Source organism: Macaca fascicularis, chromosome 7 (assembly GCF_037993035.2).
Source record: "Macaca fascicularis isolate 582-1 chromosome 7, T2T-MFA8v1.1".
NCBI lineage: Eukaryota > Metazoa > Chordata > Mammalia > Primates > Cercopithecidae > Macaca > Macaca fascicularis.
In genome coordinates this window covers 74,989,427-75,007,329 of record NC_088381.1, presented here as the reverse complement: position 1 = coordinate 75,007,329, position 17,903 = coordinate 74,989,427, and the positions used below count along the sequence as shown (strand labels likewise).

At 41.0% G+C, this 17,903-nt stretch overlaps 1 protein-coding gene across 2 annotated transcripts in view; it reads right to left on the bottom strand.

Annotated features, from left to right (window-relative positions):
* The window catches only part of IQGAP1 (IQ motif containing GTPase activating protein 1), a 116,676-nt gene that overhangs the window by 35,240 nt on the left and 63,533 nt on the right, over window positions 1-17,903 (bottom strand). For both annotated transcript variants that reach the window (XR_012415386.1, XM_005560517.3), the window contains exons 12-18: window positions 16,188-16,351; window positions 15,836-15,996; window positions 14,562-14,686; window positions 12,808-12,971; window positions 3,100-3,190; window positions 2,754-2,921; window positions 1,592-1,734 (exon numbers count right to left, since the gene is read on the bottom strand). Coding sequence is in view for 1 of the 2 variants with exons in the window: in XM_005560517.3 (XP_005560574.3) it covers window positions 1,592-1,734; window positions 2,754-2,921; window positions 3,100-3,190; window positions 12,808-12,971; window positions 14,562-14,686; window positions 15,836-15,996; window positions 16,188-16,351 (1,016 nt within the window). In the remaining variant the exon portion in view is untranslated. The remainder of the gene's footprint in view (window positions 1-1,591; window positions 1,735-2,753; window positions 2,922-3,099; window positions 3,191-12,807; window positions 12,972-14,561; window positions 14,687-15,835; window positions 15,997-16,187; window positions 16,352-17,903) is intronic.

Below are 17,903 nucleotides of genomic sequence, written 5' to 3'. Positions count from 1 at the left end.
ACATTCATTAAACAACTCTGGTTTAATTGACAGGAGTGCAGCACCAAGTTAAGCCTTAAAAGTCCTCAACAGTCTATCAACGACAATGTAACTCCCACTTAGAGAAAGTACTGCAAACTTAGCAGCTCACCTTAAAAACTACTAGGGGGCATAGACAAGCACAAATGTGACTAAAATTCGAATCCAAGTACATTAAATTCTGAATGAATACAAAGTTCTTTGGGAGCTTCAAAGGAAGATGAAGGGGGTAAGGAAAGGAAATTTTAAAAAGATTCTTAGAGGAGGTGACTTGAGATGGGTGTGTTTGGAGGACTGAATTTTTAAGGAGGACTGAATTTTTAAATTAAATTTTATTTTTCTGAGACAGGGTCTTGCTCTGTTGCCCAGGCAGGAATGCAGTGCTGGGATCGTGGCTCATTATAGCCTTGACCTCCTGGGCTCAACTGATCCTTCCACCTCATCCTCCCAAGTAGTTAGAATCCCAGACACACACCACTACGCCCACCCAGCTAATTTTTGTATTTTTTGTAGAGATGAGGTTTCACCATGTTGCCCAGGCTGGCTTGAACTCCTGGGCTCAAGCAGTCTTTTTGCCTTGGCCTCTCAAAGTGCTGGGATTACAGGTGTGAGCCACCATGCCCAGCCTGAATTTTTTTCTTTTTTTGTATCAAGAATCAGTACAAAGGGAAGGATAGAATTTTGACAGATATGGATGGCAGGGGAGAGACATCTCACGACAGCAGAGACTTTGGTTCATGACTATATCCCCATTCCTTAGAAGAGTACCTGCTACATTTGAGGTATCTGACAAATAACTGTTGAATGGGCTGGGTGCGCTGACTCACACCTGTAATCCCACTACTTTGGGAGGCTGAAGTGGGTGGATCACTTGAGGCCAGGAGTTCGGGACCAGCCTGGCCAACAGGGCAAAACCTCATCTCTACTAAAATTACAAAATTAGCCAGGTGTGGTACACGTCTGTAATCCCAGCTACTCGGGAGGCTGAGGCAGGAGAATCACTTGAACCTAGGGAGGTGGAGGTTGCGGTGAGCCGAGACTGCACCACTGCACTCTAGCCTAGGTGACACAGTAAGACTCTGTCTCAAAAAACAACAACAACAACAACAACAACAACAACAAAAACTGTTGGACAGCATAAGCAAAGACACAAAGACACAGAAGATGAAAAAGTACTTTAAAAGCTCTATGAAAACGCTACCTTTATTTGAAAGTGCAGGTTGTAGCTAATATAACTCGTGGAACAGTCAGAAAAGAGACTGAAAATACAAACTGGGAAAGATTAAAGAAGTTGCATTTAATGGAGTCAGCAACCTTCCATTTTTCTTTTATAGATCATCTAACTTTTCTTAGCACATGGTTCATATCACTTAATTCTATAATTCAGATGTTTTACAAATTCAGGCCTTAGTCACTACCCCAACTACTACAAAAAAATTAGCCCAAAACAGCTCATTACATAACCTCAGTTTTAGTCTAGGGTTTCTGACCACACGCCCTTTTCCTCTTAGTAATATCATAGCTTGAAAACACTTTCTCTCAGCTTCTTCTTATGTGAAGAAAGGTGACTTACCTGGATCTCCTCCCGAGAAAGCTGCATAGAATTTTGCACAAAATTTGGGGGTTCGTCCCATCCTCCTTCCTGGGTCTCCAGATTGTGGTAATAATAATATCCACCTTTTACCCAGTGCTTCACCCACTTGCTGTTATTATCTCCTGGCAGAAAATAAAGGAAAGATAGAAGACACCCAGAGCCACACTCCCCAGCTGTACACATCCCGAACTGCAGGATTATTACAGTCAGTTCTCACAGTCTAAATGAAGACCACTCCAAAAGCTGCTCCTTGGATCTGTGAGAGTAAAGGCGGGATCCTAAGCCCCCATTAAATTATGGCTTTGTAATGACTAACTTAGCTCATTTATGTCTGTAAGAAGAAAATACCTATGATGTCCAATTATGGAATTAACCATGATTAACTTTGTTTATTCCAAAGCCTATGTTTAAGGCCTGTCTGTCTTAAAAAATTTGCAACCATTGAGCCTCTCCAATTTTTCAATTTATTTATTTATTTATTTTTTGAGACACAGTCTTGCTCTGTCGCCCAGGCTGGAGTGCAGTGGCACGCTCTTGACTCAATGCAGCCTCTGCCTCCTGGGTTTAGGTGATTTTCCTGCCTCAGCCTCCTGGATAGCTGGGAATACAGGCGCACGCCACCACGCCCAGCTAATTTTTGTATTTTTAGTAGAGACAGGGTTTTACCATGTTGGCCAAGCTAGTCTTGAACTCCTGACCTCAGGCAATTCACTCGCCTTGGCCTCCCAAAGTGCTGGGATTACAGGCGTGAGCCACTGCACCCGGCCCAGTTTTTCAATTTTTAAAAGTCCATAAAATGTGATAAAAAATCTTAAGTTTTTCCTGGTTTTTATACTCAAACTACTTTTAATTGCCTATAGGCTTAATCAGAACCACTGCTACTCTGTGAAAGATAAGCAGTTAAATATTTTAATCTTTCCCACATTCTCAGAAAATTGGCCTTGTTAACACAGCTGTCCACAAAGGGGGGGAAAAGGATATTTTCAAAAACAGGGATTTTTATCTCCTTTAAAATGAGCCTAAGTACCGTATATCTATGCTAAAAGATCTTTCCCTATAGCTTATCCCTTTCCTCTACATCTGTCCCCTCGTATACTCAAGGGTTAGCTTCAGGGCACATATGTATTACCCCAGAACTCACCTACTGCCAGTTTTTTCTTCTTGGCTTCAGCAAGGTCACTCTGGTAAGTTTCACCACATTCAGGGATGACTCCATATAAGCCAACATCAGGGGAGCGAAGGGCACTCAGTGTTTTGCCAACATCACCACTTTCTACTGCCTCATTAATGGCAAAGATTCCTAAAGCAACTATTCCGGGAAAGAACTGTTACTAGAATAGTTTAGAGAGTGTCTAAACTCACATACTGGTTCACTTAACTATATCTACTGGCAAATTGTTCCCCCATACCTATCTTGGTCAAGCTGTATGGAGCACCTTGTCACCCCCAGCCTCCACCAAAACAGAAATAAAACAGGTGATACATACACTTCTGTGCTTCTTGGGTGTCTTTGTTGGACTGCCAGATTCCACCTTGAATTTCATCCAACCATAACACGGCTGACTCATCCTGGATTTCCTACATATCATTGAAACCAAAATATTAAAGTCATGAAATTGGGGTACCTGTAACATACATGTGATGAGGGGGGTTTCCCAGACACAATTCAATATGGAAGAACAGGCTTAAAAAATATGAGACACGTGGGTTAGTCAAATGGAAGAAGTAGGCATCAAAAAACTGGTAAAAGATTGGGTGCAGTAACTCACACTTGTAATCCAAGACTTTGGGGGGCTGAGGCAGGAGGAATGCTTGAGCCCAGGAGTTCGAGACCAGCCTGGGCAACATAATGAGACCCCATCTCTCTCTAAAAAAATTAGCCAGGCATGGTGGTGCATGCCTATAGTCCCAGCTACTAGGGAGGCTGAGGCAGAAGGATTGCTTGAGCCCAGGAGGTTAGGCTGCAGTGAGCCGTGTTCTTACCACTGCACTCCGGCCTGGGCAACATAGTAAGACCCTGTCTCCCAAAATGAACAAACTGGTAAAGGTCATAAGATAAGGGAAATGGCTCACATGTAGGTGAAGATTATATAAAGATGAATTTAAGTGATTCAGGAGGAGTAGTTCAGCTAGAAGGGGCAAGAGGCCCAGATAGATTGGGAAGGGGTCCAGAGACTTTAACAGGGTGACAAGGGCCAGGGTATATATATAAATATGCAGTACTTATTTGAAAGCCTCCTTTGCCAACAATATTCAGAGGAAGTTAATGTTCTCTATGACTACTAATGTTTTTAAGACTGCCAAGTCTTACTTTAACCAGAACCTTTGAAGTATCACATTTAAAGCCAGGAGTCACTACAGGCAGTCTACATTTCTTACCAGCTGATATCCTAAAACTTGAATGTTAAATCAGTTGCTGGGAACTTAAAAGCAAATTTTCACAGAGAAACATAACGAATGTTGTGATTACTTTCCTTAGTACAGCCTCACAGCATAGTCTGAGTTGACTATTGCAGACAGAGAAGATGTATGATGTAGTGGAGGTGACTTACGTTCCTCTTTCTAAATTCGTTAAGACACTTTTCTTTTTTAAAAGAGCTTGTTGGTGAGCATTTGCTCTGAACGGCATTTTAAACAGAAATAGATTAGTAGAAATATCTTCCTCTAGTATTTTCCTTTTTTTTTTTTTTTTTGAGATGGAGTCTCGCTCTGTGGCCCAGGCTGGAGTGTGGTGGCGCAATTTCTGCTCACTCAAGCTCCGCCTCCCAGGTTCACACCCTTCTCCTGCCTCAGACTCCCGAGTAGCTGGGACTACATGCACCCGCCACCACACCTGGCTGATTTTTTGTATTTTTTTTTAGTAGAGACAGGGTTTCACCGTGTTAGCCAGGATGGTCTCAATCTCCTGACCTTGTGATCCGCCCGTCTCGGCCTCCCAAAGTGCTGGGATTACAGGCGTGAACCACGGCGCCCAGTCGTATCTTCCAATTTTCAAGAATGTGGCTGCCATATTCCAATTTGGGGAAGTAGTTTAAGGATTAGCCCCAGGTAGTCACTACCGTTACTGAGAGTTAGCACAACAGGATTCTACTTCTACCTACTCGCAGTGTGAGAGTCAGAATTAGAAACCACTGCTGATAACCCCGTTAGATTTCCGTGGTCACATTGAGGTTATGCAAGCTTCAACGATTTCAAAGAGTGGGGGTCCTTTGTTAAGATGCCTGTAAGGTCTTTACAGAAAGCATCAATTCAGCAGAATACTGGGGCACTCTTCTCTAGAAAAGACAAGACACTTCAGGTTTTAAAGTGGCCAGGTTGTGGGAGTCATGTTTGTGGTGATCTGGGCAGACCCAACAAAATTAACATACTCATGAGGCTTGAGCTAACAGCAATTGGTATAAACAGCAGCTCAAAAATTCATTTAGATTGCCTGATGTGAATATAATTTGCCAAGGCACGAATGAGGCAGAATAAAGAACTCAATAAATCACCATAACTGTGTCCAAATGAGGGTCTGAGCTGTGACGCAAAGTGAAATGTTTGACTGCCCAACAGCTGAAGTCACAAAACCTTAGGGAAGGCTTGGCTTTCCTCCTGTTTTATCAGAGATTAAACTATATCTGATAATATAGTTTAATTATTATCACAACATTTCATTCCATATAGTGAGGCAGCCACAATTCCTACAATTTATAAAGAGTGCAGGTGACAGAATAAGGGCAAGGGAAAGCATCTGAAATTGAAAGCAGTGATTTCTCCTAAATGGAGTCTTTTAGAAAGATCATTTAACCTAATTGTGGTAGGTTCTGGCCTTACAATTCTAAGAGGCACTGTCCCAATTTTAAGAAGCTCACAGTGTTGGGATAGGAAAAGAGTAAACAGATAAACAGAACGCAAGAACAAATAAGTCACTTAAAAGCTGCAGAACCTAGTACCTTCCTACCACTAGCCGCTTCCTATTACCGAAAATAGAAACTGACAACACACAATCCCCTAGAGTCCTAAGAATAACTACTGGAAATAATAGGCAATATTTCCAATGTGAGACAATACAATGAGTCAGCTGCAGGCTTGTAACAACTTAAATTGACAAGTCATAAGCAAGAGGGCTGATGGTCCGGTCTCCAAGAGAAGCAGTATAAAACTCCGTGCATCATAAAAACAGAAGCATTTCCACAGAATCAAGTCATTTTTGGTTCACTTCTGGGATAATCATACAACAGATATCTGAGCAGAATCTGCTGTAAGCAAAGTTGTGAGACTTAGCACAACCTCCCTTGCATTCAGAGAGAAAGGCAGAGCCTTTCTGAGCATTCAGAATTCTTCCTTGCCCCATGCAGATTAAAGTAAAACCTTTCATACATACTCCTTAAGAAATAAGCAGTAGAGCAATAGTATGAAAGGCAAGAAAAAGTGAATGGATGGGTGTCTCAGGTGTTTCAGGGAAACATAATAGAGAAAAGCCCCTCACCAGAATGAAAAAGGAAAGAGAGACAGCATACACTACCTCATCCCAGGTTCTTTCTGCTCCAATTAGACTGAATAAAATGACAAAACCTAAATCCTTCTGGTAAAATTTATTTTAAAGAGATCACCTAAGATTAACTCAAATCACTGAGCAGAGTGTTAAAACCCAGGTTAGATATTATGGACAGAAAACAGATTTGCTGTAAAAATGCTATATAAGATATATTAAAGTACAGCTCTCTAACAACTCTGACACTTAGAAACACTCATTGCATTTCAGAAGAGGTAAAGAGATAAGGACCAGAAGTCAGAATTTAAAAAGAGAGGGCAATGATTGGAGGTAGAAGAGGTGAACAAGACACAAAACACAGGGAAAGAGAGAAGAGACAAAAGAATGACTATGTTATGTACATATGTATATGGAAAGTACACACTCACACATCCCTCTAAAGGGCACCTCTCACCACTCAAAACTTTTTAAAAAGCCTTTACTATGTGGCATGGTTTGCATGTGTGATGATAGACACAATATTACATATATAAATACATAACCACATATATACCACATACACACATAAACACACATACACAAATCTGTACAACATATTTATCAACTATACAGCATAAGCACTGACCAATTAGGATGCAGCAGAGTCCTTATGGCCACTGCTGGTTTAGTTGCCGTATAGTGGGATTTCAATTAGAGTTGGGGAGTGATGGCACACATATTGGGAGGGTTGGGACAGTAACAATGTACCAAACAAAATAGAAGTATTTCAATGTCCTAACAACTGGTACAGCTGTGCCGGTGTGAACCAGCTGATTACTAGCTACATGCATATAAGCATGTGTGCACAAGTGCATACACACACAAGGAGGTCAGAGAGAGATTTAAGTCATTCCTGTTTTTGAGACAGTGTCTCGCTCTGTCGCCCAGGCTGGAGTGCAGTGACCCGATCTCGGTTCACTGCAAGCTCCGCTTCCTGGGTTCACGCCATTCTCTTGCCTCAGCCTCCCGAGTAGCTGGGACTACAGGCGCCCGCCACGTCGCCCGGCTAGTTTTTTGTATTTTTAGTAGAGACGGGGTTTCACCCTGTTAGCCAGGATGGTCTCGATCTCCTGACCTCATGATCCACCCACCTTGGCCTCCCAAAGTACAAAGATTACAGGCATAAGCCACTGTGCCCGGACGATTTAACTCATTCTTATTCTTTCTTCTTTTATTTTATTTGTTTTTTTTTTTTTTTTGAGGTGGAGCCTTGCTGTGACCCAGGCTGGAGTGCAGCGGTGAGATCTCTCAGCTTACTGCAACCTCCTATTCCTGAGTTCAAAAAATCCTCCTGCCTCAGCCTCTTGAGTAGCTGGGACTACGGGGTGTGCCACCACACCTGGAAAATTTTTGTATTTTTAGTAGAGATGGGGTTTCACCATGTCAGCCAGGCTGGTCTCAAACTCCTGATCTAAAGTCATCCGCCTGCCTTGGCCTCCCAAAGTGCTGGGATTATAGGTGTAAGCCACCACATATGGCCCAAGTCATTCATATTCTTAATTATAAAATGAGATCCAGAGGAGCCCTGATATCCATGTCTTGCATTCAGACTTTACTACTCATGATTAGTAATCCACTTTTATCAAGAGTCCCACAAATGCTTAATTTAAATAAAGAGAGACAAGACATGAGTGAAAATGGTAAAGATTTCTGAAAATCCTCTCCACCATGAAAAACAAACAAAAAACACTGGCACACTGGCAAACAATCACCAGCATCAGTTTTTTTCTTTTTTTTCTTGAGATGCAGTTTTGCTCTTGTCACCCAGGTTGGAGTGCAGCGGCGCTCACTGCAACCTCCGCCTCCTGGGTTCAAGTGATTCTCCTGCCTCAGCCTCCTGAGTAGCTGGGATTACAGGTGCCCGCCGCCATACCCAGCTAATTTTTTGTATTTTTAGTGGAGATGGGGTTTCACCATGTTGGCCAGGCTGGTCTCGAACTCCTGACCTCAGGTGATCTGCCAGCCTGGGACTCCCAAAGTGCTGGGATTACAGGCATGAGGTACTGCACCCAGCCTTTTTTTTAAAGACAGGGTCTTGCTTTGTCACTCAGGCTGGAGTGCAGTGGTGCAATCTTGGCTCACTGCAACCTCAGCCCCTCAGGCCCAAGTGATCCTTCCATCTCAGCCTCCCAAGTGCCTGGGACCACAGGCGCACACCACCACGTCCAGCTAATATTTTTATTTTTTGTAAAGACGGGGTTTTACCATCTTGCCCAGCCTGGTCTCAAATTCCTGGGCTCAAGCTATCCATCCGCCTTGGCATCCCAACGTGCTGAGATTACAAGCATGAGCACTGCACCCGGCAGTTTTTTCAATACGACAGAAATTAACCAAAGGCCTGCAGAAACTGGAGAGTGTATTCAAGAAAAACAGCTGAAACTCAGAACAGTGAGTTCTGTGGTGCTTTAAACTCCCCTAATTCCAATCTGCCCCTCCTATCACCCCCTGAAAGCCTCATTCCCAGAGAACTGTCATTAGCTGACCTGTTCAGAGGTCACACTCGCAAGGCTGTCTTTATTTGACCTGACCAAGAGCTCATCCAGTGCAAACAGCCTTTTCTCCAGAAGCAATTGTCAAAAACATTAAGGATAACAGTTTAGGCAAACAAGAGACTAACTAAAAACTTTATAAGGAAGAGCTGGAGAATGAGATGTTCGTGGAGAACTCTGACAGCTTGACATATTCCTGGATGGGATCTAGGAGGCCACAGTGCATGTGTGGGCTGTGCACAGGCTCAGAAAAGATCTAATAAAGCTCTTGTTTAGCATATCGTCAATTAATATAAAATGGACAACCTGCGGCCCTCAGGGTTGCTCTGTCTATGAAGTAGCCATTCTTTTATTCCTTCACTTTCTTAATAAACTTGCTTCCACTTTATGGACTCTCCTTGAATTCTTTCTTGTGTGAGATCCAAGAACCATCTCTTGGGGTCTGGATCAGGACCCCTTTCCCGTACAGTATTGCAGCTCAAAACAAAACAAAAAATATCCCCCACACAAAAAATTCCCGACCATGTGGCTTCACTGGTGACTTGTACCAAATGTTTAAAGAACTAGTTAATCCTTTACAAACTCTTTCAAAATATAAAAGGAAAACTTCAAGTCATGAGGCCAGTATTACCCTGATACCAAAACCAAACACAAAGATACCAGAAGAAAATAAAACTACAGACCAAATTTAAATTAAGATCTTTTGCTTGTTAAATTTGTAATTCAGTGATAAGCATTTTTAAAAGCACTCCCAAATGGCTGATGGAGACTCAGATGCTCAGGTGATGCCAAAAACAAACAAACAAAAAAACCAAAAAAAAAAAAAAAAAAAAAAAAACCCCAAACCAAAAACAAACAAACAAAAAACAATTCCACCCAATGTATAGTTCATCCAGATGGGCCTGGCAATGTTAAGCAATTTTTCCTTTAACTCCCTTGACTTCCTCCGCCTTTGATGAAGTCTGAAAAGTTATTCCACAGCAAAGGAAATGCTTCAAACTCTATAGTCACATCCTCAAAAAGTTTATCTCCGATGACCCAAACAAAACACATACACAGCCTTTTCAATTATTTACACTTTATCTATTTGTGACTTGATAAACATAGTGTTTTTTATCCACTGTGGCTATCAGGAATAATGCTACTATGAAGATAAAGTTGTTCAAAGTAATTGTAATACAAACTCATCTTTTAAAATGTTTGTATTACCTGCTACCTAGTTTGCTGAGGACATTGACAAGGTTTATGCCTCTTTTTACGCTGCTGCTATCTAGGAAGTTGCCTTGTATGTAGTAGGCCCTCAAATAATTGTTGATTAAAGCATAATTAACATCTATTTTCTAACTGTGATTGATCTCCTTTTCAGTGCTTACTAAGTAACAACAACTGGATAGAACCATAGCCTTCAGAAGATTCATGAAGTGAGGCAGCAAGTGGAAGTGCTAAAAGAAATTTTTAATTCTGAGTAGCCAGAGGTATAAAAACAGACCAAGGTTTTAGTGTACTAGAGCTTTTTGCACATGACACTCATGTGGGCTCTGTAAGTTTGGGTGAAGGGTAGAGGAGTGGGTAATTTTGTATGTTGGTAATATTATGATGTTGACCGATCTCCTTTGATTACATTGCCATGGCAGTAGTTGACATTACCATGTCCTAATCATGTAAATGTAGTATCTGATAGATACCACCAGGTTTCATTTAAGAGACATTATTATGCAGAATGTCACTTGATGCTGTGGAGAGGGTTGAATCACAACTGCTATTTCATAGCCAGGAAATTGAGATCAACTGATTTTACTTACACAGGTAAGAAGCAGTTGGCTCTAGGGAAGCTAGAAATGGAAGTCTCTGTCTTTGATCATTTTATTGGATTAGTGTTTCCGAAACTTGGCTGGTCATCAGAACAATGAAAAAGTCATTTTTAAAATACAGATTCCTAAGCTTAAAGTCTAATTCTACTGATTAAGAATCTCTAATGTGTCAGGCTGCAATGATTCTATGTATGCCAGTGGTAGCAATGTTTGTTTTTGCTGCTAGGAAATTCCAAAAGGAGCCTTATATCTGACTGTCAGAGGAGTGGGGTTTTGGAGAATAAGCTAGGTCGGCTTCCATATCTAAAAAGGGAAGTAGATTGAAGATATACCTTGTATAGCTGTCACTCATGCTGTCTATCAAATCACGAATAGATAAAGCACAAATAATTCATATGTCATCAACTCATGAATGGATAAATGTGGTAAAGTGGAAATAATCCATATGTCATCAACTCATGAGTAAATAAAATGTGGTACAGCCATACAATGGAATACTATTCAGCAACAAAAAGAAATGAAGTGCTGCTGCTACAACTTGGATAAACTAAGCTAAAAGAAGCCAATCACAAAGGACTATTCATTGTGTAATACCATTTATATGAAATGTTCAGAATAGACAAACCCATAGACACTGGGGCAGATTAAGGGAAAATGAGTGACTACTAATGGGTACAGAGTTTCTCTTGGGGTGATAAAATGTTCAAAAATTGACTGTGGTGATGACTGCACAATTCTATCAACATTAGACTAAAAGTCCACTTACACTGAATTGTCTGATACATGAATTATGTTTCAATTAAGTTGTCATAAAAAAAACTTCATGACATTATTAAAGCTTCATATATGTATTCCCTATGGCCATAACTCCTCTCCAAAATGTATACCTAACAGAAATGCATATATATGTGTGTGTGTGTGTGTATATATACATATATATATATAAACCAAAATTAAAATATTCATAGAAGCAGTATTTACAGGCCATGGGCGGTGGCTCACGTCTGTAATTCCCAACATTTTGAGAGACTGAGGCAGGCAGATCACTTGAGGTCAGGAGTTCGAGACCAAACTGGCCAACATGGTGAAAATCCATCTCTACTAAAAATACACACACACACGAAAATTTAGGCGGGCATGGTGGCTCTTGCCTGTAATCCTAGGTACTGGGAGGCTGAGGCAGGAGAATCATGTGAACCTGGGAGGCAGAAGTTGCAGTGAGCTGAGATTGCACCACTGTACTCTAGCCTGGGTGACACAGCAAGACTCTATCTCAAAAAAAAAAAAAAAAAAAAAAAAGAAGCCCTATTTACAACTGTCTGAAAAAAACAAACAAAACAACAACAAGAAACTTCACTAATAATTTATAATCACACAATGAAATAGTACACAACAATGAGAATGAACAAAGGATGGCTCCATGCAACCACATGGATGCATGTCACGAACATTATGTAGGGTAACAGAAGCCAGACACAAAAGAGCCCACTTAAATCAGCTCATAAGTGGACAGAAATGAATTGTGGTGTTACTAATAGAAATCAGAATAGTGGTTACCATCAAATAGAGGGTGGCTAAGGGTGGAAGGGGATATGAGGAAGGTCTCTGTGGAGCTGGTAATGGGTTCTACAATCTGAATGCCAAATACACAGGTGTGCCTCCTTTTGAAAATTTATGCAATTGCATACCCATCTATCTTGTTCATTTTTCTGGATCTCATATATATATATATATATATATATATATATATATATATATATATATATATATATATATATATTTTTTTTTTTTTTTTTTTTTTTTTTTTGAGACAGAGTCTTACTCTGTCCCCCAGACTGGAGTGCAGTGGCAAAATCTTGGCTCACTGCAACCTCTACCTCTCAGGCTCAAGTAATTCCTGTGCGTCAGCCTACCAAGCAACTGGAATTACAGGCATGCACCACTATGCCCAGCTAATTTTTGCATTTTTTTTTTTTTTAGTAGAGATGAGGTTTCACCATGTTGGCCAGGCTGGTCTTGAACTCCTGGACTCAAGTGATCTGCCCACCACCTTGGCCTCTCACAGTGCTGTGGGATTATAAGGCATGAGATACCGCGCCCAGCCCTGGATCTTATATTTCAATAAAGAATTTACTGAAAGAGACACAAAAGACTGTCAACAACAAACAAAAGAACAAAAACCCAAATGTGTAAAACAGCATGAGCTCCTGGAAGGTGGAGTTTATGTCTCTCACATTTTTGTGTCCCTCCAGTGCTTTCATTCTAAGGGTGCCCAGAAAGCATTCACGGAATGAATCAAGGAAGATATTCCTACCTCTATCTTTGTTCTAGGAGGGCTGAGGTGCTCTGAACAGAAAGAACAATTCCGATGCCACTCACCTGGGCTTTCTCTCTCTTCGCTCTAATCAGTGTGTCTTGGTAATGCTGGGCCACTTCTGCAAGGACTCCCTCAAGTTTAGCTGCAGGAATCTGTAGGGCCTGCAGAGTCTTTTGGGCATCACCTTCATCCAGGGCTTCATTAATTAAACCAATGGCTAAAATCCCTAAATATAAAGAGATAAAGTTTTTTTTTCAAATTAAGGAAGTATATAAACAAATCAATCATGAAACATACTAACTAATCATAACTAATCATAAATCCACCTAAGAGTAACCATGATTCAAATTGCAACTTACCATCCATTAAGCAGCACTGTTTTAATTTTTTAAATATTAGTGTTTGTTTCATCTAAACTTGCTTGTATTCATATTCCTATTGAACGCTCAAGTCATTTTGTTTCATTTTTAACTGCTCTAACTTAAGTGATGAGGATTTTTATGAAACTGGCCTTACTGTATAGCTTTCAGGTACACTGGAATGTGTAATCAAAAACATTCTTGAGTCACAAAGGATTCACAGAGTCTTAAAAAGGTTCAAGTGTCCTTAAAAAGTCACCTAATTTAACACTTTTATAGAAGAAATAATAAGGCTTAGCAATCTCTTCTCCAACATTACACAGCAAACAAATGGCAGAAGAAAGATCCAAGCCCAGGGCTCCCTAATGCAAGGCAAGGCTCTTCCCACTAAGTCAGTTGAATATTTCTCACAGGAAATACAAATTAAAATTAGAAATGTTCATTCCCCAGGTATCTTAGGCAGCCGTACTGCTTTTGTAAGGACTCTGCTGTATAATAAAAAGTCTGGCTGGTCTTTGTCTCTGGAGGAGCCTCTAAGAACCTTCGGATATCCTGAGTGATAGGTATGTTTCTGTTATTCATAGTGGGCCCCTCTGCCCACACCTGAATTTAGGCCAACCAATGACTCCTGGTTGGCCTCTTGAGAGTTTAAGGATGGAGGCTAGCCATTGACTTTGAGGTTTAGAGTCATGTGATACCAGCCTGGCCTCCCAATCTCCAGGGAGCAGAGGCCAAATGAAAATTGAGTTTAATCGCAAAGCCAATACTATCAATCACGCACATGTAATGAAGCCCAAATAAAAACTCTGGACACCCAAAGTTCAGGTGAGTTTCCCTAGTTGGTGATACATATCAATGTGCCAGGAGAGTGACACATCCTGAGAACACAGAGGCTTCATATTGGGGACTCTCACAGATATTGCCTGATGATTCTCTTCTTTCAGCTGATCCTGATTTATATATTTTATAATAAAATTGTAATCATAAGTCTAGCATTTTCTTGAGTTCTGTGTCATTCTAGCAAATTATTAAACTAAGGGGATAGACAGCTCCTCCAAATTTGCAGCCAGTTGTTCAGAAGTACAGTGGCCTGGGAACTCTGCAGCTTTCAGCTGGTGTCTGAAGCGAGAGGAGTCTTGTGGAGGAACATGCCTACAACCTATGCAATTTCACCCGATTCCATGTAGTGTCAGAACTACTTGTTATAACAGCATTTAAAAATAACAGATCATGTTCAATTCACCTCCCCCCAAATTTAGTTCTTATTGGACATATACCTAATTATAGCAATTGCCTGGTGTTCTCAAAACAACATCCAACTCTAGCTTTTTGTGTTATATAGATATTTTTAATCTCTCACCCAAAAATCCTTCTAGGAATAGTATTTTGAACCACTTCATGGAATCACATCATCATTACTGGTGACATTATTTGGGGAGGACAGGAAGATAACTCACTCTCATGTTCCTCTTGCACCACCAGGTTCACATGGTCCACACAAGCTTGGATATCATTCCAGGTAATGAATTCATTATTCTCTGCATGTGCCTGAGCCTTCAGTTTCATCAACTCATCGAGATACCTGCCCCAGACCCCCAAGTAAAAAGAGCATTAAGCATAGCATTTTTAAATATTCAAGGAACAAAGATTGCTAGGGTATCCTAACCATTTGATATATTCTCAAGGCCAGTTTTGGAACCGCATAGTTGCTCTAAACAAAGTGCAAAAATGCAGTAGAAATCACTTATTCTCAATATCCTGTCACATATTCTAAATTCCACATTAAGACTAACTCTAGAATCAAAGGCAGCAGTTCAAGCAATTCCTCCACAGACAAGAAAAAAAGGCTAGACATGAGCTAATAAATGCAGAAGGAATGACAGAGCAACAAATCATCATCGGCAACTTTTACTGAAGGTACTGATTTAGGAAAGATTATCAATTAGGTTAAAAAAAAAATCACAGGAAAGGTTAAGGGAAAACTGGGTATTTTGATGGTGCAAAAGAGATGATGTTCTAGTGATGAGGGAAAAACATAAATATGCAATGGAAATGTAAGTGGTCTCCCTAATCCAGGGATCAATCTTAGTATCTCTAATGGTGGAAAACGTGGGTTTTATATGCCTATTGATATGAGGCAATATGAAATACACATCACCAAAAATGTTGAACTGAATCATGACAAACATATAGATTTAATTTCTAATTTACAGGAATAAGGCAGATATGAGAAAGCAACTAGAACTATCCATAAAATAGGACGTCTTACATGGCAATTGGTCCCATCCTTTTAACAAGTCAGTGTCATGAAGAAAGAGACAATTCTAGATTAAAAGATACCCAACGGACACAACAGCCAGATATAATACATGTTCCTAGGCTGGATCCTGTTTTCAACAAAACAGTTATAAAGGACAGTTTGAGAACAACTGAAGAAGAATGAAAATGAACTAGCTAGGGTTAGATGGTATTTTAAAAGTATTATTTAACTTTGTCAGAGATAGTGTTATTTTGACTATGTAACATATTTCAATAAGCCTACTTACATATTTAGGAACGGAATGTCATATTTTTCAGCATAACAAAGAATTAAATGAATCAAAGTAGAACCAAACAAAAGTATGACCATGATAAAGTAATAATGCCTGCAAAGAAAATCGGAGCACTGACATACAAAAGACAGAGTTAACAGCTACGTAATGGATTCACTCACTTCACTCTGGACACCCACCTCTGACAGTTTTCTTCCTCAATATTGGTAAGGCCCGTAACGGAACTGCTCAACTGCTTCCACACTGTATTCACATCTCCTGATTCCAATGCCCTGTTGATCAGGGCCACCGATGACAACATTTCCACTGCAACAGAGAGCTCTGGGTGGGTGAGATTATGCTGTACAGAAAGGGACAGAAGGGAAAACAGTGAGGAAAGACATTCTCCAAGACCCAGGGAGTTATAAGTTTAACAAAACCAAAAGAAAACCAAGTTTATGCAAAAAAAGTTCTACCTAACCACAAGAAGTGGGTATTACATTCACTTCCACCCAACTTTGCTCACAAACAGGACAGGTTTAGTGAACTCACTTCAGGACTCTGTCGCTGCAGGGTAGCCAGCTCCTTCTGATAGAGATCGGCGGCAAATGGATACACCTGGGGCAGCTGGGCTTCGGGATTCATCAGTTCCAAAACAGTCTTCTCAGCAACACCCTTCTGGATTGCAGCATTAATCACTGCTACCGCTGCCAATCCTGTGTAGAAAACAGGAGTCAGAAATGCAGTGGGCTTAGAGAGCCCTCAGGGGAAGAAGGTGCCAAACTTCACGGAAAAAAATTACATTCTGTGGCTATCAGCCATCAAGTTTGAAGTGGAACTTGCATCTTAAAAAAGCAGCCTCCTCTGTAGGAAGAAGGGCGAACTGTACGTTATGTGAACCATATCTCAATAAAGATGTTTTCTTCAAAAAGCAGCCTCCTACCTGTTCTCCTCATCCCTATTTTCTTCCTATTCAATTCATCCTATATCTACCACTACTTCCCACCTAAACCATCTCTTCCTTCTCCTACTTACTGCCTGGCTTCTTAAGCTACCGTCAAAGCTTTCTACAATGTTTCCACCCTTTGATCTTACACAACTCAGCCCAAAACATTTACAAAATTTGTATTCTAACCACCATTCCTTAAAGACGTCTTTCAACAACTGTACTTTGGCTCCCGCCTCCTTTTTCCCTCATTGTCCTGCACTAGGAACGTTTTCTCTCCTCTTTCACCATCCAAATCTTAGCAAACCCTTAAGTCTCACCTTCTCCAGATATTTCCCTAACAAACCATGAAGTGTGTGAGAGCCAAAGTGAGCCTACATTGACTCCAGTTCTACTTCCAAAACTGGAGTAAATTGGCCAGGTGTGGTGGCTCATGCCTGTAATCCCGGCACTTTGGGAGGCCAAGGCAGGTGGATCATGAGGTCAGGAGATCGAGACCATCCTGGTCAACATGGTGAAACCCCATCTCTACTAAAAATATAAAAATTAGGTGGGTATGGTGGCACGTGACTGTAATCCCAGCTCCTCGGGAGGCTGAGGCAGGAGAATCGCTTGAACCAGGGAGTCGGAGGTTGCAGTGAGCTGAAATCGCGCCACTGCACTCCAGCCTGGCAACAGAGTCTCAACAACAACAACAAAAAGGCACACAGACCAATGGAACACTAGAGAGAACTCAGAAATAAAGTCACACATTTACAGTCATGAGGAGAACATTTTTTGACAAAGGCACCAAGAACACACATTAGGGAAAAGACAGTGCTATGGTTTGGATTCGGTTTGTTTGTCCCTACCAAATCTCATGTTGAAATCTGATCCCTGACATCACCCTGAGGGTATGAAAAAAAAGAAAAGAAGAAGAAACTTGATCCCCAGTGTGGTGGTGGGAGGCAGTGCCTAGTGGGAGCTGTGTGGGTCATGGGAGCAAATGTCTCATCAATGGCTTCGTGCCATTCTCGTGGTAGTGAGCTCTTGCAAGATTGGATTGGTTCTTGGGGAGAATGGATTCGTTCTCATGAGAATGGGCTGTTATAAAGCCAGGACCCCTACTCACTACCCCAGGGGATCGGTCCCTCCTCACATGAGTCCATTTGCCCTTTGATCTTCTCCTTCATGTTTTGATGCAACACAAAAGTCCTCACCAGAAGCCAAGCAGATACTGGTGCCTTGCTTCTTATACAGCCTGCAGAGCTGTGAGCTAATAAATTACCCTGCCTCAAGTATTCCTTTATAGCAACATAAAATGAGCTGAGACAGTCTCTTCA